Genomic DNA, 20,191 nt, shown 5'->3' with positions numbered 1-20,191 from the left:
CCGACTCCCCTCAAGTCCAACCCATGGCAGCATCCCGACGCTCCCTCGCTGTAGGGAGGGAAGCCCTGGTGGGTCCTCAGGGAGCTCCTGCGCGCCTGCTGTTCAGCCAAAGCCTAGCGCGGGACCTCCTTCAGGTAGCGGCACATTCTGCTCAGGGCGCTGGGACCCGCTGCCCCCTCCGCCTCTCCACCGAACTCCGCCCCGCCTTTTATCACACTGCTCCGCCAGCCACCCTATCCTGCCGCCGCGACCACACCTCCAGCCTCGATTGTGCAGGCTCGAGCCCGTAGAAAGATGGCCAGCAGCCACCTGCGCTTGGTCCACAAGAAGACGCGCTCCCAGGGCGCAGAGCTGGTGACCCCGCTCCCCGTTCCAGGGAAGAATAAACGAGAGGAGGGGTTGGCCCGGTGTCACCTGGAGGCCGAGCCGCCACCCGTTGGAAGCTTAGCACCAGAGGCAGGTGGCCAGGGTCCTGGCCCCTCTCTGCACCCCAGTATCCCCAGCTATAAAATAGAGAATTCAGGAGGAGGAGGAGGTCTGTGGTTCGTTTTAGGTCAGCTGCGGAGTCGGCCCGCGGGCTGGGAGCAGACCTAGCTCCCCACGCGAGGGCGCTGCAGCCCAGCCTCCCTGGTGAGGTGCCCTGGTCGAGACCTGCGAGGGTGCGGACAACCCATCCTCCCTGGAGCAGGTCCCCCGAGGCTTGAAGGGCCAGGGCACCCAGCAGGTACTGAACGCGCTCCGTCAGGTCACCCGAGAGTAGGGAACACCAAGGAATCCAGAGTCGGGCCTCTTTCGAGCCCTCGCTTCCTCTCGCCCGGCTTCTTCGGCGCGAAGGATGAATCCGGGCTGTTGAAAATGGATCAAACAACCCGATCTCTCTCAGCCCCAGGTCACGTGCTGGGCCTCAGCTAGCAGCCTGGGAAGATAAGTGGCACTTCTTGTCTCGTAATCGGGTTTGCGCGCAGGAGCCCTCCGAAGCGCACAGGTGGGAAATGGGGAGGCTGGCTGGGAGGCCTCCTGGAGGAGGTGGCTCCGAGAGTAGACGTGAGGAGCGCCCTGGGGTGGGGCTGAGGGGGCGTACGGAGGTGGGACCATGGAAGGATGGGACGTGTTCGGGTCTCGAGATTCCCAGGTGATGAGCCTTAAGGGGCGAAGGCCTATGAATGTCTCACGACGGAAGACCGAGGTGTGGGATTGGCAAAGGGAGAGCAGAGCTTCCTCACTCGCAGGGGGCCCCAGCCCCGCCCCATACCTGCGCGGCGGCCCCGCCTCCACCCATTCATTGGCTAGACCCGCCGCCCGTCAGACGAGCCCCCGGGGCCCGCCCCCAGCCCTGAGCTGCGCCTCTTAGCTCTAGGGCCACCGCGCCAGCGCCACTCTGCCAGGCTCCCGGCCATCGCCCGCCTGGTGCGCCGCCCGCCAGCTCTTTGCCCGCGCGGGGCCGCCCGCCGCGGGCTCAAGGCAGACCATGCGCCCGCCAAGTCCGCTGCCCGCCCGCTGGCTATGCGTGCTGGCAGGCGCCCTCGCCTGCGCCCTTGGGCCGGCGGTGAGTGTTTGCCCGGCCGCCCTGAGTCCCGGCAGCCTGGGAGTTGCAGGAGGTGGGGGAGGTGGGGGACGGCGGGAGCCGGGCCATCCGTGCGCGTGTCTGTGTAAGAGGAATAGGGGACATCAAGCACCTCGTCTCGCCTCCTCCCACCGCTCCAGACCGAACCTAGACGCGAGGGCTGGGATATTGGTGGTGCCCAGTCCCTCCCAGAGCAGCCCGGAGCAGGCACAGCATCAGTGGAGGGGCAGTGGGGAAGAGTGGGCCCCAGACTTGCCTTTCTTGTGGTGGTTGCCGGTGAGCAGTGGGGTGGGGCGGTCAGTGGGAGCAGGGTCAGGTACTGCGGCCGATTGAGATGGAAGGTTTGGTACACCGTAGGTGAGAGGGAGGATGTGAGGGCCGTCCTTGTGTGCTGTGACCGTCTGGAGGTGTCAGCAGCAGAACCAGTGCTGGGGGCCCCAGGATTTGAGAAGGGGTTCTTGGGATCAGGTGAGTGACAGGCACATCCCTCCCTGTGCCCTCCCACTGAGCAGAGCAAAAAGGTACCAGAGCCCAAGGTGGAAGCTGGTGAGCAGTGAGGGGCTAAGGGTGGTGGTTAACAGGAGGGGCCAGGCCTGTGCACGGAGAGAGCTGAGCAGGAAGCCAATGCCAACAAGCAGTGGCCTCTCTCTTCCTCCCACTTCTGCTTCCTCTCAACGTGGGTATGTGTATGCTCTTGATACATGTGTACTCATGTGCCCCATGTGTGGGTGTGATGTGTGTATCTGTGGATGGCTTACCTGGGCCATGAGGCAGATTGAGGCAGGAGATGCATGGATCATCTCACTCTAGAACAGGGAAGACCTCAGCACTCATTGAGTCTACTGAAGCCCATTTTACAGATGGTGCAAAGTGAGGTCCAGAGACACAAGAGCCACATCTGTCTGCCACCAGTTAGACCTAGACAGAGGTTGATTTTCTCCCTACCCCAGACCTTGAATAATCTAGAGTTGCTGCTTAGGTAGGGCCTTAAATGCCCACTCCAATTTGGCTGGGCCAGGGTGAGGAATCTTGATTATCTAGTTAATTCTCTCGTGTGATCATTTCCCTCACCATCACCTCCACCAGAGCAGGAATCTCTGTGTTTCCATCTAGCGGATGTCTTGAGCACCCTGGGCACGGGAAGCTCATTGCCTGTCCTAGGAGCAGACCTCTGACAATTGGCAGGAGCCTCACCTCCACCCATGACAGCCATGAGACCAACCTCTTGAGCACTCAAAATCTCACCAAACTCTGTCCCAGAGCCCACAGCTCTGGCACAACTTGCATGAAGCCTCCAGGCCTCTCCAACAACCCTCTGGCCCTCCCAACCCCAGGTTCAAGACACTCAAACTCTTCTTGGATGAGCCAGGGATCTTGGAACCACTGCTGACACCCCATTCCTCCATCCTGAGAGGCTTCTGAGCTCAGGGGCAGAGTGGATTCAGAAAGGCCTCCTTTCACATCAGGCCACTTCTGCTTCACACTTCAGAGACAGCCCAAATCTGTCTCCTCCCTCTAATGCCTACCCTCCCCCTGTCTTTCCACATCTTATTCCTTTAGTGCTCAACTCTATCTCCTCCTCCAGACAGCCTTCCCTGATTGCTCCAACCAACTCGACCCTTCCCCCTCTAACTCCACCCTTCAGCCCTACCCACCTCCCAGGCTGGGCTATTCTGGCCATCCTACGAGGTCAGGGGCTGGGGTCTCTATATTCCCATATTCCTTACAGTCCAGTGCAGGAGCTGGGTCCACAGAGAGAGGAGAAGGGACTCAACCAGGACTGGGTGAGGGCAGGCTGGAGTGAGGGGTCCCTGTTTCCCTCCCTGCTTCTCCTTCCTCCCTGCCAGCTACCAATCATTCCCTCATGGAATGGACATCAGGCAGTGCTGCTCTAGCTGGACTTGGTGTGACAGCAGGGGTTAGGGGGGGTGCCAGGAGTTATCAGAGTCATAAAATGGCAGCTGCAAAGTTCAGGTTGAAGGCCCAAGGCTTTATCACTCCTGTTTATGGTGCCCTGACTTCAGCCTGGAAAGGGGAAATCTCTGAACAGGGAGGAAAAAAAAAAAAGGAAAGAAAACCTCCAGTGTCTCAGAGGAGGAAGTCTGCTCCAAGGTCACCTGTCAAGCCTTCCACTGCCCCTGCCCCCCAGACAGCAGACACAGGGACTCCTCATCCAGAAGCAGAGCAGCTCAGGGCAATGCCCAGCACGAGGCTGGGGGAGGAGTGTCACAGGCCTCCTCCTGGGAAAATTCTCTATCTGGTATGGGAGACTAGACCCAGTGACTTAGGAGGAAGGGCCCAGATGGATGTGGGGTACAGTCTCCTAGAACCGGGGGAGGGGTTGCTGAGAGGAACAGTCAGTGGAGGCTCCCTGGAAGAAGCAGGACGGTTCTCTGAAGAGTTTGACCAGATGAGCCAATCTTTCACCCTAAACCATAAAACAGCCTCTGTTGACAGGACCAATGGGCCTGGCCCCAGAAGGAGGAGTCCCAGGAGCTGGGAGAGGCTTGGCTTCTCCCCCACTCTGAGGTTGATTAGTGGCCACCAGCTCCTGAAGGCCTCACCCTGCCACCGGCATCCTGCTGCCCCTGCCACCTGACTCTACCCTCTCCAGAGGCTGACCACAGCTGCCCAGGCCCTCTTGGCCCCCAGCAGGCCACCCTATGAGCTCTGGAAAACATGGCTGCATCTGGGTCAGGCTCCTCCTCAAGTGAGGTTACCACCTCAGTGAGGCCTGGCCAGGGCTCCCAGGGTACCATGCTGGAAAAGCAAGCCCCTTTGGAAGTTTCCACCCTCCTGTCCTGGTGCACTAAGACTAGGCCTTCTCCGAGGTTTGTAGGGCATCCTTGGGGAGCCCAGGCTGGGGACAGGAGAGCTGGTCCTCACTCCACTCCATGGCAATGGCTTGACCTTGGGAACGTCTTTAACCTCTGTGGAAGGGCCTCGGGTTCCTCACCACAAAAGGGAAGGTGAAAGGCCTTGGCCCAGTGTGCAGGAGAAGCGAGAGGAGAGGGTTGGGCTGGAGCCAACTCTGCCTCCTGAGTGGGACATAATCTACCCCTGGAGCACCAGACAAACTCTCAAACTCTGTGAAATGGAGTTTGTCTTTCAGGCAGGACTTCTGTGAGCTTTCAAGGAGGTAAAGGCTGTGAGGGTGGCTACATGAACTGTGTGACTGTCATCCCTTCTCCTCCGTCCCCAGCTTGGGAGCCCTGTGGAACCTTACACAGCTATTTCTGGCCCTCATCTGCCCAGGGGTTCCCAGGGCAGGCAGGAGTCGTGGACTTAGGGGAGGTGTCTTCATGAGGTGGCCAAAACATTTTGGGGGTAAGGCTCCAGGCCTAGGTAGGCAATGGGGCCTCTCAGAGCAGATGGGCCTTCATACCGTGGGCAGCCTCATGGAAATCCAACGTGGACCATGAGACAAGGGTAGGGGCGCTAACCTCTACCTGCCACAATCCGCCATTGCTGGATCCTTCACTGTGGCCCCTTTGGCCATGGAGCAGGGAATGGGGCCTGGGGACTATGCAAAGCCTAGTCACTTTCTTAACCCCTTCTGTTCAATCCCCAGATTCTGCCTTACCCTATTTGACTTCCCAATACAAAATGATTTTTATTGTACCTATTGAAAATGTCAGTATGTACAAACTCTCTCACATAACTTAGAAGTATTTCTTTTCTTTTCTTTTCTTTTCCTTTTTGAAATGGAGTCTTGCTCTGTCACCCAGGCTGGAGTGTGGTGGTGTGATCTTGGCTCACTGTAACCTCCAGCTTCCGGGTTTAAGCGATTCTCCTGCCTCAACCTCCCTAGGAGATGAGATGACAGGCTCCCGCCACCATGCCTGGCTAATTTTTGTATTTTTAGTAGAGACAGGGTTTCGCCATGTTGGCCAGGCTGTTCTCGAACTCCTGGCTTCAAGTGATCTACCTGCCTCAGCCTCCCAAAGTTCTAGGAATTACAGGCCTGAGCCACCGCACCTGGCCCCTTAGAATTATTTCTGAAGAAGAAAAAGCAGTTTAATCTCTCCACCACATGTATAGTGTTTCAAATTTTTAATTTTTTGGTGAAAATTTATAAATAAGCAGAGAGAATATTATCATGAACGCACAAATACCCAATTCCGAGGTTTGACAAGTATTAACATCTAACAATTAATATATGCTTCATTTGCTTTTGGGCTGAAGTATTTTAAAGTAAATTATAAACTTCCTGACCTTTTACCCCAAATCATTTCAGAATGCATCTCTAAAACCAAAGGACACTCTTCTATATAACTATGATACTGTCATTACACCTAACAAAATTGACAGGAATTGCTTAATATCTTTCAAATATCCCCAGTTGGAATGTAATGAAGCGCCACAGGATGAGTGGTGATATTATCCAGGGCTTGGTCTTCTCGCAGGAGTTTCATGTCTGTGTCTGACGGGACTGTCCAGCGAGCTGGAAGGGAGAAAGCCAGATGTCTTGGCAGTGAGAGTCAGGCTGGGCTCCACTGGGCAGGACCTAGTCTTTTCATGCAGCCCATCTCATGCTGCCCAGTATCTCTCAGGAAGTGCCTCCTACTACCTAACTTCAGAACAAGTTCTTCCTGCACAGCAGGTCACCAGAGGAGGGGGAAGAGGTCACCAACCAACCTCCATGTACTAAGGACTCATAGCCTTGTGGCTGCCTGTGCTGGAGTCCAGCCCTCTGCAGGTGGCTCCAACACCAATGTCACCCACAGGCACTGTGTTTATAAGCTGAGTCCTGCAAACTCAGTTTCCTAGGTGTGGCCAGGATCACAAACAAGCAGCAGAGGATTTAAACTAAATGCTTAGCCTGTGTTCTTCTGCAAATAAAGGCTTCATGCCCCTGAAAGAAACCTTCCAAGAAGAACCCTTAGATGGGAACAAGCTAAATGTCTGCGCTTGGGTTCTGCTAATTATGAGAGCCCTTGTCTTGATATCACTCTGAGATGTGGAAAGTTCTTCTTCTCCCAAGCACAATCCTGTATCCGTCTGTCTCCCCCTCTTCCTCCCCAACCCTATCAACCCTCACACAACAGTTCTCATTCTCCTCTTCTACCAGAGTTCAGCCTTCCCTAAGAGGAAGTGAGGCGGCAAAAAAAAAAAAAAAAAAAAAGAATTTGCAGCAGGGAGGCTTTGGGCTGTTGGCAAAGGGATGTAAAGAAACAAGGAAGAGAAGAGAAATTAGTACAGGGCGAAGCTAACTGGCAGACTCGAGACCTCTGGTCGGTACGGCTGGCACTTGTCAGTAGGTAGGAACTTCAGCCTGCCTGGGGTTATGCAAGGCACTACAGCTGTGGCTAGGCTTGGGTGTGGACGGCAGGGGCAGCCTGGCATGAGGACGACTAGAGCTTTGACAGTCACTGCTAATGCTCCTGGTGCCTGGCTGGTGTCTTTTACAAGTGACCCTCAACCCCAATTCTAGAAGTAGGTGGTATTGTTGTTGTCCCCATTTTATAGATGAGGTTGAGTAAATTGCCCAAGTCATCCAGCCAGGAAGCGGCAGACAGTCTCATTCTGGAACCTGTGGTCTGAACTAGGCTCTGCCACCTCATGAAGAGGGGACTACTAATTCCAGGGTGGGCTATGGCATGTCCATGCTGTGCTGGGACTTTAGATATTTTTTAAATTAGTAAAATGCACAAATCCGAATTGACAGCTCAGTGAATTGTGACATATGTATACACCTGTGTCACCACTGCCCAGCTCAAACTATTACACACTCCCATCACCCTAGCAGGCTGCTCCACAGTGAGGGGAAGTCTTATTTTGACTTCCTTTAGCGCTTTCTGCAAAGCTGGGAGCATGTTTCTCCTTTCTTTTGTGACTCCTGGATCCCGTGATCCAACTTACCTTCATATGTTCTTTACCTGCTCCTTTCCTGCCCTTCCCTCCTCCCACTTTTTCTCTCCTCTCTCCCTTCTTGCCTCCCAACTACAAGGTCTGCACGTCCTCGCCCACTCACATGCAAAAGCTAGCAAGGATAGGAAGCTGGGCTGCTGTCCTGTGTGCCTGTGATCACACTGCTTTCTCTCTGGCTCCTCCATTCCCCCGTGTCTCTTTTTTACCCCATGATTTCAGCAGGGGGCTGGCGGAGTAGAGCAAATAAGTCATGAGATATGAGATGGTTTCTGTAAAGGGCTGGGGTCATGGGGGAGAGGGTAAATGGAACCACTCCTGAGCCCCCTGTCCTCTAATTCCCATTCCCCTGCCTCTATTAACAGTCGCAGGCAGGAAAAAAGTAAAATAGCCCTCTTGACAAACCTCAGAAGCACAAATCATCCATGGAGGCTCCTCATGCTTGGTAATTTGCAGACAGTTTTTTCTCCTGCCTCACCTTATCCAGCCTGCTGCATTTTGTGCTCCTCTCAGAGACCAGCTGCTCCTCAGAGGGACTCATGCTTCCTGCTGCGCTACTTGGCTCCTCCTGCCCTAGTTCCCTGGCCCCAGATGACGAGGCTGGGGCTTCTGGTTTGAGGCAGTAGCTGTGGTCTCAGGCTTCCCTTGAGGAGACTGAACATGACCTACGAACCTGAGCATGGCCCACCCTGTCTTTCAGAGCCCCTTGCATCTAACAGCTACAACTCCCAGCATCTTCACCCATACCCCCATCACCACACCTAGCTTTTGCTCCAGATCTGAGAGAACCCCACATGGAGAGGCAAAAGCAGGGCTTTCTCTCTAGCCCCTCACCAATTCCTGTGCCAGACTGAGCTCCAAAAAGTAAGCGTAAAGACAGCCTGACCCTGCAGTTGAGCTGAGGCTGGAGAGTTTTGGGCCAGGCTGGGCTCTCAGCACCTTCTTTAGGACAGGAGTTCCTAAGCCCAGAAGGGACCCAGGCAAGACTGAAGAAGTCCACAGCATCTCCTCCATCCTGATCTTCTTCTGTCCTCTGCCATGGTGTTAGCTGGATGTGGGAGGTGAATGACAGGGAGTTGGCAGGAGAATCCTGAGTCTAGTTGGAGACAGGAACTAACCAAGTCTTGTTCATTCCACCTGCCCCCTCCTCTCTATGCCCCCTCTTCTCTGTATCCACTGTCCTGCCCAGGCTTCAGTAGTTCCTGCCTAGACTGGTGCAATAGCTTTCAGCCCCACCACCTGCAACCTGAGGGATCTTTGTAAAATGTGCATCCCCCATCCTCAGTCTCCTGGTTCAAGTCTCTGTTGGCCCCCATGGCCTAGGAGTGAAAGTACACATTGAAAACTGGCATTCCAGGCCCTTCCCAATCCTACCCCAGTCTACATCTCTCAACTTGTCTCCCGATGCCCCTGGAACTCCTTGCTGCAGCTACACCAGGCTTCTCGAAACCTTGCATGTATTAGGCATTTTCATGCCTCCATGCTTGCGCATACGCTGCTCTACTTTCTGGGGTGCTCTTACTCCACTTCTAATTGTCTAACTTGCACATCCTCCATGACCTACCTCTACAGAATGAGTACAGCATAACCATTCTGTAGGAAGCCCAGACTCTAGCTATATCCCACCCTGGAACACTTCCCCAAGATCAGTAGGCTTGGCTATATTCAGCCAGGGAATTTTTCAACTTTCTCTGTGTGCCTGAAGTCCAGAGGGATAATGAGGATGTTTAGAATAGGGAAATAAATAAGTGGGAGAGGAAGTCCAAAGTCTGCCTGAATTCCTCAGTGATAAGGACTAGAGGGAGCTGCCCTGGCCCGGTCCCTCAAAGGGCAATGGTTGACCAGAGGACCCAAGGCGAGGCTGTGGAGGACTGATGCAGTCCAGATCAGCGGTCAGACTTAGGTTCCATCTGGGAATGCGCATTTGCTGGGTGACCTCAGGTCCCTCTTTGGGTCTCCATTTCCTCTACCCCTCCCCAGATAGGGCTCAACACTAAACTAAATTGTGACAAAAAGAGAGCTCATCTTCCAGACCACACCCACTCTTTCATAAACACCACAGGCTTCAGTACCCACCCCTCCTTTCTTTCCAAACTGCCTCTAAGGAAAGGCTCTGTGTCTGTGCAGCTGAGGGAACAGAGTTGGCTGGAGAAGTTGACCCAACACTCTTCTACCCTCAGAGAGTTGCAAGCCAAAGCTGCCGGAAATCCTAGGCACCCATGGTGATTGGGAAACAAATATTTATTGGCAAACTACATGGCCACAGTCCTGGCTTAAGATGGCCCAGAAAGTGAGGGCGTCCGTTGTCCTGTCCTCAGAGGGCAAGGCTGGACACTTTTGTTTACAGCGACCAACAGAAAACTCAACTGAGCCAAGCTATAAAGGCAAGGCATCAGCTCACGTTGCTAGCAGTAGGGCTGGTTTCAGGTATGGCTGCATTCACAGACCCAGACAATATTAAGAGAACCTGATTTTTCTCCATCTCTCCATTCTGCCTTCAGCTGTGTAGTTTTCATCCCTGTGTTCCACTTGTCAAGAAGAAAACAGTAGAAACTTGAGCCCTTGCTTCCTTTAAGGTTTCCAGTCCAGTGGGAAAAAGAAATTCACTTGCTTAATCACTTAATCCAAAGTCCCAGGAGTGAGCCTCCTGGCTCTGAGTAGCCTGACTCGGGCTATGTGTCAGGCACTGTGGCCAGGAATGCTCTGATTGACTTAAGCCTTGGTCACATGTCAATCCCCTGGAAGAGAGTTCATCAGCACTCCATGAACTGGAGGTAGGGAAGGAGGTTGTTTCCTAGATACAGAGGAGAACATGGCACCAGAAGAGAGTAAAGGATGGTGGAAGGCAGAAACAATAAATATTCACTAATATCCATCCTGTTTTCAGGTTACAGTGTCATGAGAGGTGAGAATGGACAGGAGAATCAGGAGAGGCTGGAAAGGGGCCAGAAAGTAGAATGAACCCTATTGCTGGTGGGAAATGGGGTTGGGATGGTACCTTGGTGAGAAACGTGCTCCAAGACAGGCAAGACAGACCAATGATGGGATATAAGGCAGGGTGGCCAGTACCCAGGTTCCTCTTCCAGAAGCCACCTCTGAGATCTACCTGGCCACTCTTCCCCCTATACTTGAGGATGAACCAGCCACAAATCCCTTGAGACAGAGTGTCTTGAGCATTTCAGGCTGAGTAACCCTTATGGAAAAGAGAGGAAGCACATGACCCCAAAGAGGAACCACAGACACAGTTTCCTTGAAGCCTCCTATCTTTTAACAGTTATACGAATAACTGTATCACGCTCCATCACACAACTGCGTTACTTTCAATACGTTTTAAATGACTTACCAGCTAATGTCTTTACTCCGGTTGGCTGGTAAAGGTGCAAGATGGAGCTCATGTTCACTGTGCAGCTTTCAGGGCAACACAGGTGAGGTCTGGATTCTGGGGAAATCTAAAGGAGTCTTGGAGAGGGAGGCCTTCCCTGAACCTGGACGAGGTCAACCATGGTGCTAGCTGCTTCTGGGAATGTTGGCCTTCAGGTGACCTGTGAGACAGAAGCTCTACCAGAGAGCTCTCAACAGGAATGAGAGAGCTGTTTGGGGTAGAAGGGACTTGGCTGTGCAGCCTCTTAGGCACTGAGTTGTTCAGCTTCGGCTTGGACCCCTCTCCCTCCACAGCAATGGATTGCTGGCTGCCAGCTGGGATGCACATCCCAGTAAATGGAGCTGATTTACTTAAAACAATGGTCAAAGTACTAAGCACTTTGGTCCCTGCAGGCCAGGAGGGACCTCCTTAAAGGAAGGTCTCCCACCTATGTCCTTCCCACAGACCCACTTCAAGAAATCTCTAAGTCAGCAAGAGAGGTGGTTGAGGCCTATGTAGCCTACAGAGAAACTGAGGCCCAGGGAGGTAAGGATCCTGTCCCAGGGTGGGAGGGACAAGTTGGAGGAGACACTGAGAATGTCTGACTCTGGAGTGGTCTTGCTGGACTCTCTCCTATGGCCCTGGTGGAAACCAACATTCTCCCCAGGCAGAGATAAGGAAACTGGTGTGGGGTTGCCGGGGCCAGCAGCCACTTTTCTAAAGCCAAAGACGCAGAAGCTGCTGCCAGCCCAGCGCTTCCTCCATGCAGGCCTTCACCCACCCTAACCCATCTAAGAGCTCCCAAGACCTACTTTTTTCTGGCTGTTCCCAGACAGCCATCACCCCCTCTCACATGTCTTCCACAAGGTCAGTGTCCCCAGTCACCATGGTCTGACCCACCCCTGATCCCTGGCCAGGGTACAGGGAGGATCAGGGGAGAAGCTTGGGCTTTTCCATCCCTTCTCTTCACTTTGCAGAGACAGGGGAGGCCTGGTGGTATCCTAGAGGTGCTCTCTTACTTCTTTAATCCTCCCTACCCTCAGTAGATCTGGTATAGCTTGAATTATTTAGAAACTAAAAAGGAGACAGGTGAGGTCTGGGCAAGGAAGGCCAGAGTCCCCTTCCTAGCCTGGTGACCCAGGGGACTGAGCACAGAATCCTGGAATGACAGCAGCTGGAAAATACAGCTAGACTCCTGGATTCTTCCTGGGGCTGGCGCTGGAAACCAGAGGCCAGGATCCAATTCCACATAACAGAGTAGTAGCATGAGCTGACCCCACTCATCAGGGAGACCGAGACAGGGACAGACTCTCAAGCCAAGCTGGAGAGTGGCAGAGTCCAGAGGGCCAGCTCAGGCCTCTAAGGGGAGGCCCTCTTGCCGCCATCTGGAGTTGTGCCACCCACAAAGAGACAAAGCAGTTACAGCTGCAGCACTACTGGGGGAGCCGTCAAGAAGCTGTGGCAGGGTCCTCAGGGCCGACCCAGGTTTGGGGGCAATGGACAACAGGTTGGAGTCAGGTTCAGGTTTCAGTCTGGGGTTGGTATTGGGGTTCCATATGCAACTTGGATCTCTTCCAGGGAGAGGGCAGGTGCATCCAGAGACCGGGCCTGGTGCTCCCGAGTCTATGAATGAGGCTGATGGGCCCTCCCTGTCTTTGTCCCCAGGGTGGCCAGGCAGCCAGGCTGCAGGAGGAGTGTGACTATGTGCAGATGATTGAGGTGCAGCACAAGCAGTGCCTGGAGGAGGCCCAGCTGGAGAATGAGACAACAGGTGAGGCCCCCATGGGCAAAGGGGGGGCTGCACGCCCCCAGGGAGCCCACGATTCCTCATGTCTCGAGCTGAGATCCAAGTCACGTTCGTTCCACATTTGTTGGATGATGGTGAGGAGCGGCTGGGGAGCCAGATGGAAGAAGAAAGGGGCTAACAGGCTTCCACATTCCCACCCCAGGTCTGGGGAGCTCCCAGCCGCAGCTGAGGAGGACATACTAAATTGGGGTTCTGAAAGGTACATGGAGCCAGCTGTGCCTCTGGGGGTCCCTATCCCTCTTATCCAGGAAAAGTGAAGATCTCCACAGCAGCCAGCCCACCCAGGACACAAGGCCCAGCATGGGGACCACAGGTGGGGGACCTGTGGCCAATGAGGGTAGGCAGGTTCCAGGACACTCAGGAGCTGACATGGGGAGAACTAGCCCCGTAATACCATACTCCAAGATTATAACATTGTACTGTTAGCATCTCAAAGGAAGAAGAGGGACATTCAGTCACAATATGTGACCCCCACAGGGACCACATGGAAGCTCAAAGCCATCTTAGTGGTCCAGAGCAAGAAGTGGCACAAGTTTTGTCTGGACAGATGTGGCATACTCACCACAGCCAATACTCAGCCTGGAAACTTAGGCTCACTCCTCCCTCTCAACCCCAGGCTCTGCCTCTGCCACACCCAGAGGACGGATAGTGACACCACACACACACACACACACACACACACACACATGCCCAGCCCCTAAGCATACACATACAGGCACACACACTGGCTTCTCCATCCCACCCTTAGTGGCCAGATGAACCATCAGCTCATTATTCGGTTGATGAGACCAGTCAAGGTCAGCCCCAGACGCTAAGCACATGAGGGCCCCAGCCACTCCTCCTCAGGGGGCTGGGAGAGCTCCACCTGGCAGTGTGAAGGGTGGTGCCCCGCTACCTAGACTGGACAGCAGGGCTATCAGGACAGATGACAGCACCCTCTTTTTGGCTCAGCAGCTCCAGGTAAGAACGGGTGGAATTATTTGGCACCACTTGAACCAGACTTGGAGGGGTGAGCAGGTTTGGAGAAACAGAGAGTCTGGAAAGGTGGGAGGCACTGAGGCAGACTTCCCATGGGAAATGGGGCATGGTTAGCAGGTTCAAATCTTACTGCCAGGGACAGCAGCCTGGCACGTCTGGGCTGGAGGCAGTGAGATGGCTGGGCTCATTCTGGGCCTCCATCCCAGGCTATCTCCCTGAGGCTGAGCTTACACTTATGTAACAGCCTTGCTCAGGAGCCGGGAGCATCTTTACATCTTCCTGGCTCCCTAGTTCCCCTTCCACCTTCTAAAGCTGACAGTTATGTAACCCCTTCCAGCTCCCTCTTCTTGGCCCTGGTGCCCAGGCTGTCTGCCTCCTGCTCTGTAAGTGAGTAAGTGTAGCCTCACAGATGGGCTTTGCCTACCCTGATCTCAAAGCAGGACAACCCCTTGACTCTAGGGCCCAGAGACTGAGGCATGGGTCCAGGGGTGGCTGGGCCTGCCCACTACCTACAGGCCCCACCCCACTCCACCAGTGCAGGGAGCCAAGACCAGGTGCAGACAGGCTTTGGCAGGCCCCAACAGTGGGATCATAGGCAGCCCCGAGAGGCCCAGACTCTAGACTCCACTGCGCACCTCCCACGCCGAGGGACAGGCCAGCCTCGTGATTCCGATGAGGTCACTGCTGGCACAGCGTTGGGTGCCAACACCCTGTCACCAGCAGCCAGGCTGGGATGCAGAGAAGGGCGGGCATAGGTTGTGGCCATGAGTCTGTCCGTGGCCTTGTGTAGGGCTCTGTGCGTGTTCATGCACATCTAGGTATGCACTCCTGGCCCATGTCTGTCTGGAGCTGCGTCTGTGCCTCTGGGGTCTATAGCTCTGTGTCTGACTCTGAGTATCTTTGTGAGTCAGAAGTGTGTGTCTATTTAAGCATGGGCAGATGCCATCTCTGGACATGCTTAGGTGTGTCTGCCCAGTGTGCTGTGTCTCTGTGTGTTGGCTTGTACGTCTATCAGTGTGAATGTCAGTGGTACACCCAGACGTGTCTGTCTCTCTGAATGTATGTCTCTGTGAGTTGTGTGTCTCTCTGTGCCCATTTGCTTGTGTCTGTTGCCTGTGTTCAGGTAAGTGTACATGTGTGCATGTTTGCATGTGTGCCTGGTGTTCTGTGTACTGGCACGTAAATGTCAGTGTGTGTATCTCTGTGTGCACCCAAGTCTACAGAATGACACAGCAGAGGCCCCACCTCAGCTTGCCTCACCAACCCTTACCCCAAGCTCTGGGTTGGGCTTTCCTGGTGGGGGCACAGCCCCACCTGTGGGCACACACAGCCAGCCTGGGCCCTGTATTTCTATAGGCCCGGTGACATGTGTGACGGGACCTGCGGGGCCTCATTAGGGCAGGTACACAGGAAATATTCCCATTGCCTAGCCCAGGACAACAGGCCATTCCAGGTACCAAGTATATTCATGGCTGTCACCCCGTCCCCTGCTTCCCTGACCATGTCCCTCATATTGGCCTCTCGTCCTGCTCCCTTGCCCTGCTGGCTGCCCTCACCCCAGCACTAGTTTACAGCCCAGCCTTGGTTGTGCTAAGATTCCTTGAGGCCAAGTGTGGCCTCCCAAGGGCAGGGCCTGGTTTCCTCTCTTCTGTCCCACCACAGTGAAGCAGAACTGAGGGCCAGAGACCCAGCCCCGGATTCACTCCCCAGCCAGTGCTGGCCGCCAGCACAAATGTCAGTGTGTGTATCTCCGTGTGCACACAAGTCTACAGAATGACACAGCAGAGGCCCCGCCTCACCTTGCCTCACCAACCCTTACCCCAAGCTGACACCCAGACACAATAGCCGGTCTGCATAACAGGGCGTGCCCAATGCTGTCAGAGAGGGGTAAACAAAGTCCAGCAGCAGCAAAATTCCCAGAGAAATGACAGCCCTTCCAACCAAGAGGAGTGGGAACATGTGAATATACTGTACCGCTTACCAGCAACATGACCTTGAACTGCTTGTCTAATCACTCTGTGCCTCTGTTTCCTCATCTGTGAAATGGAAGTGTTAAATAAGTCATTCATCCAAAGAGGTTAGAACAGTGCCTGGCACATGCAAAGGTTATATGAGTGTTTGCTGGTATTCTTAACAGGGTCTTGAACCCCCAGCAGGGTTTGACTGACCTGAAGTGCCCCTACTCAGCTGTCAGAGAGGCTGGCCCAGAATGGAAGAGGGACTGGCAGCCAGCGTGAGGCCACAAGAGCCCTCAAGACAGGGAAAAGTGGTCAGGGTCCATGACTAAGGGAGGCTGCAATCTCTGATCAAGCCCTGGGGATCCAGGGGTCCTCCTCAGGCTTCAGCCATAGGTGTGGCCTGACTGCTGCAGCCCCAGAAGGTGCCCCTTGCTGCTGCCAGCCCACTCCAACACAGAGTCCCGAGCCTCTTCCCCAAGTAAGGATGTCCCTCCACCTCCTCTTCCCAGACCCCCTTCTTGGGAACTTGTGAACCTTCAGACCTGAGCTGGGCTGGGCTGGGCTTGGCCAAGCTGGCGTTGACTTTGGCTCAGGGGTTGGGTTTTCTGAGCAAATCTATGGGACTGGCAGGATTGCAAAGAGACAATTAAGCTTCCTGCATGGGACGGGTCCAGAGCAGTCCTAGTCCCTCAGGGGCATGCAGCTCCCGAACAGACTAAATGATGGCATTTGCATGTGCCTATTAAAGCAGACCCCTGGAGACCCCACTGTGCATCTTTCACTGGCCAGGCTCTGCAAGGCTGATAGCTGTGGTGGAGAATGCAGCCACAGTGGGGGGTTTTTGCTGAATTTCTTCCCTAACTATTCCCCTCCATCACAATTCACAATCTGATCACATTGGGGGAATCTGTGTTGTTCAAGAACTAGGTGTGGGCTGGGCACAGTGGCTCACACCTGTAATCCCAGCATTTTGGGAGGCTGCGAGGCAGGTGTGAATCACCTGGGGTCAGGAGTACGAGACCAGCCTGGCCAATATGACGGAACTCCGTCTCTACTAAAAATATAAAAATTAGCCGAGTGTCACGGAGGGCACCTGTAATCCCAGCTACTCAGAAGGCTGAGGCAGGAGAATCACTTTAACCTGGGAGGTGGAGGTTGCAATGAGCCAAGATCACGCCATTGCACTCCAGCCTGGGCGACAGAGCAAGACTACGATGGGGTGATGAGTATACTGGGGTGCGCGTAGTTCTTTTTTTTTTGGAGACAGAGTCTCAAAACATTTTCTAATGCCTCCTTTATTATCATAATATGAAATTCAGGACACACGCCCATCCACTTTATTAAAAATAAAGTTCTAGCTATACTGTAAGATAAATATTAAAAGGAAAGTAATTTATAATAAAGTACCATGTACATATTCAAGCATAATCACACTAGACGTAGTCTGAAGGTTGTACCTACAAATATAAATCCTAAGAATGCAAGGCCTACAAATGCAGACTGATGGACACAGGTAGTTGCATCAGTGACTCAAGTATCACAGGCAGTACTGCTATGGGTATCATGATTTTCCAAAACATTGAACAACTCTTAGAGAAGTTCAGAACAAAACAAAATACAATCTTCCCTCCCTTTTCTCAATGGCTGCATTCCTGGAAAACTCCATATAGGTTAAACTTGTGCAATAAATAGCTTGTGTTGGCCGGGCACAGTGGCTCACACCTGTAATCCCAGCACTTTGGGAGGCCAAGGTGGGAGGATCACTTGAGGTCAGGAGTTGGAGATCAGCCTGGCCAACGTGGTGAAACCCTGTCTCTACTAAAAACGCAAAAATTAGCCGGGCGTGGTGGCACAGGCCTATAGTCCCAGCTACCCAGGAGGCTGAGGCAGGAGAATTGCTTGAACCCAGGAGGCGGAGGTTGCCAAGGTTGCACCACTGCACTCTATCCTGGGTGACAGAGCGAGTCTCCGTCTCAAAAAATAAGTAAATAAATAATAAAGTAAATGGCTTGTGTTTATATGTAAAATGGTGTAAGAGTCTAGGCTCTGTTCATTACGAAAGGTTTTCACCTATACTTATGGCCAGTGGCTCATCTGGAAGCCATGCAGAATGTGAGACAATTCATCATTGTGCAGGAGTTGCTTGTCTGGCATCCCTGGTGGCTGCCCATCAAATGCCAGTGAGGCCCCCTATTGCTGTAACAATCAAAACCACCACTGGCATTGGAAACATCCCCAGGGGGCGCTCTATCCCTCACTAAGGACCAAGGAACTGTAGTCAGGCCTCCTCCCTGCCTCCCTGTCAGGACAGGCCCCATGCAGCCTGGGCAGGCCTGTGCCTTCCCTCTCAGACTGGAGGCTCCTTGAGGTGGGAGCCCGGCAGAGGAAGGAAGAGAGTGGATGCCTATGGCCTCAGGCCCCAGGGCTGGAGGCACCCGCACTGTGCTGACCCATGTGTCCTCTGCCTTACCCCATAGGCTGCAGCAAGATGTGGGACAACCTCACCTGCTGGCCAGCCACCCCTCGGGGCCAGGTTGTTGTCTTGGCCTGTCCCCTCATCTTCAAGCTCTTCTCCCCCATTCAAGGTAAGACCCCTGGGTTGAAAAGGTGATGTGAGTGGTGCCCGCTGGCGTGGGACTCACCTCTCAAGGAAGTGGAAAGCCAAAGGAAAGTGGTCAAAGAGGCTGGAGCAATCAGAGGGACTCCCTGGCAGAGGAGGCAATGGCGCCGGGTCTTTAAAGAACTCACGGGATTTGATTAGCTCTTCACATAAAGATAAGCATATGGGAAAGGCTCACTAAATATTTGCTCAACAATTGATGACTGATTGACTGACAGGTACTTGATTAAATTATGGCTCCCATAGTCCTGTTGTCTTGGGCTGGTCATGATTCAGTCTTTCGATGCCGGAGCCTGTGACCTCTTGGGCTCCATGAAGCCACTACATGACTTTGCTTACACACCTTGTCATGTTCCACTGAAATGAATGTCCACAGAATGTCCACAGAAGGAGGCAGAAAAGAAAAGGGGGAGCCCCTTTAGGATGTGGCTTTCTTGCTAGTGAGTCATTAAAGAGGTTTACAATATAGATTCAGTCATTCTTCTGTGCAGTGAACGAAGCACCCACCCGTGTGCCAGGCGCTGAGCTGGACAAACACAGTGGGGAGAGGATAAAGCAGCCCCCAGGGCTGCTCTTCCAGAGCTAGCGTTCTCATTGGAGAGACATTTCGTAAGGAAATAAACAGATGTATCATCAATAATAAATAAAAAGTGCTGGATGAGAGAATAAGGAGAGTGGGGACCAACTTAAGGCAGAGGTTCACAAACAGTCCCTCTCTGAGGAGGTGACACTTCAGCTGCAATCTGAAGACCTGGAGGTGAGAAAGAGCCACCAGGCAAACAATTGAGAGAGAGAATCAACAGCCCGTGGAATAAGCATCCAAGGAAGCTCCGTGAAGGCCAGTGTGGCTGGAGCAGGGAGAGTGCGGGGTGGGAGGGAGGGGAGGGACAGGCGGGCCAAGGCCAGACCACAAAGGGCCTTGAGGACAGAGGCGAAGACTTGAGCTTTTTCCTAAGTCCAGTGAGAAGTGGGGGGTTTTAAGCGGGGAACTGAGAAAGTCCAATTTAGGTTTTTAACTTCTAACTGGTTTCTGTGAGAAGGAAGGATTCTAAGAGTATAAACAGGAAAACCCAATCACAAGGCAGGCAGGAAATGATGATGGATTGAATTCAGGTAGTGAGCTCAGTGTGGGAGAGAAGTGGGAGAGTTTATGGAGGGAATGGGCGTGACTGAGGCAGGGAGGAATCAAGCAGGCCCCACCCTAGGCTTAGGTTTAATGAGCCTTGGGGAAGAGGGAGCAGGACTGGGTGGGGAGCATGGAGGGAGGGGCAGGCCTGGGGTGTGGAGGACTCATGAGGAGCAGAACCTAGATAATTATTCAGAGAGCGAACAGAACTCATGCGTCTCTCACTCCAGGTGGCCTTTTCCTCCCTGGACCCCAGTTTCCCTGTTTGTAAAGTGGGGATGTGTGGTGGATCCCAGGGTCTCTTTGGGATAAGCCAATTTGCCCCCAAGTGCCTGCTGTTGTGACCTCAGTGGTGAAAGACAGACCTTAAAGCCCTCCTGAGGAGTCTGGGAAGGTCACAGCCATGCCATATTCCAGGCCAATGCCCACCTGGCCTGGCCACCTCCTCCAGGGACACCCAGTGCCTGGGCAGATAACAATGACTCCTCTGGCAGGTTTCACAGTGCACGCCATCACTGAGCCTGGAAACCAGCCTTCTCTCTGATCTGGAAGCACCTGCTAATTGCCTTTCTCCCTGAGACTCTGCTAACTGCATTTCTCCCCGTGGCTCTTCCTTCTGTCCCTGCTGGAATGTGTCAAGGCAGCTCCTGCCCTTGAGAACCTGAACTCCAGCCCACCATCTAGCTAACTCTGAGGCTGCCGGCATCAATGGGGCCCATACGGTGCCTTTGGACTGACACGAAAAAGTCAGTCCTTCCTCAGGCAGAGATGACCTCTCACTAGAGCCCACCTAGTGGCAAGCAGTATATGCCTACCAGCCAGGTGCCCTTGTACAGTGAACAACTTACACAGCCACACTCTGTGGGCCTGGTCTCTGAAAATGGTGGAGAGAAATAGGAGACTGCGATT

At 53.6% G+C, this 20,191-nt stretch overlaps 1 protein-coding gene across 4 annotated transcripts in view; it reads left to right on the top strand.

Annotated features, from left to right (window-relative positions):
* Positions 1-1,329: 1,329 nt before the first annotated feature.
* The window catches only part of VIPR1 (vasoactive intestinal peptide receptor 1), a 34,471-nt gene continuing 15,609 nt past the window's right edge, over positions 1,330-20,191 (top strand). For 2 of the 4 annotated variants that reach the window (XM_023231657.2, XM_023231654.2), the window contains exons 1-3: positions 1,333-1,546; positions 12,459-12,564; positions 18,014-18,121. In XM_023231657.2, coding sequence (XP_023087425.1) covers positions 1,469-1,546; positions 12,459-12,564; positions 18,014-18,121 — 292 coding nt within the window. In that variant the 5' untranslated portion in view covers positions 1,333-1,468. Of the gene's footprint in view, positions 1,547-12,458; positions 12,565-18,013; positions 18,122-20,191 lie in introns of all 4 variants that reach the window. The other 2 variants (XM_023231656.2, XM_023231655.2) reach the window with 2 other exon arrangements.

This window comes from Piliocolobus tephrosceles, chromosome 2 (genome assembly GCF_002776525.5).
Source record: "Piliocolobus tephrosceles isolate RC106 chromosome 2, ASM277652v3, whole genome shotgun sequence".
NCBI classification, from domain to species: domain Eukaryota; kingdom Metazoa; phylum Chordata; class Mammalia; order Primates; family Cercopithecidae; genus Piliocolobus; species Piliocolobus tephrosceles.
The sequence above is the reverse complement of the archived record's forward strand: the minus strand, read 5'-3'. Positions and strand labels throughout refer to the sequence as shown.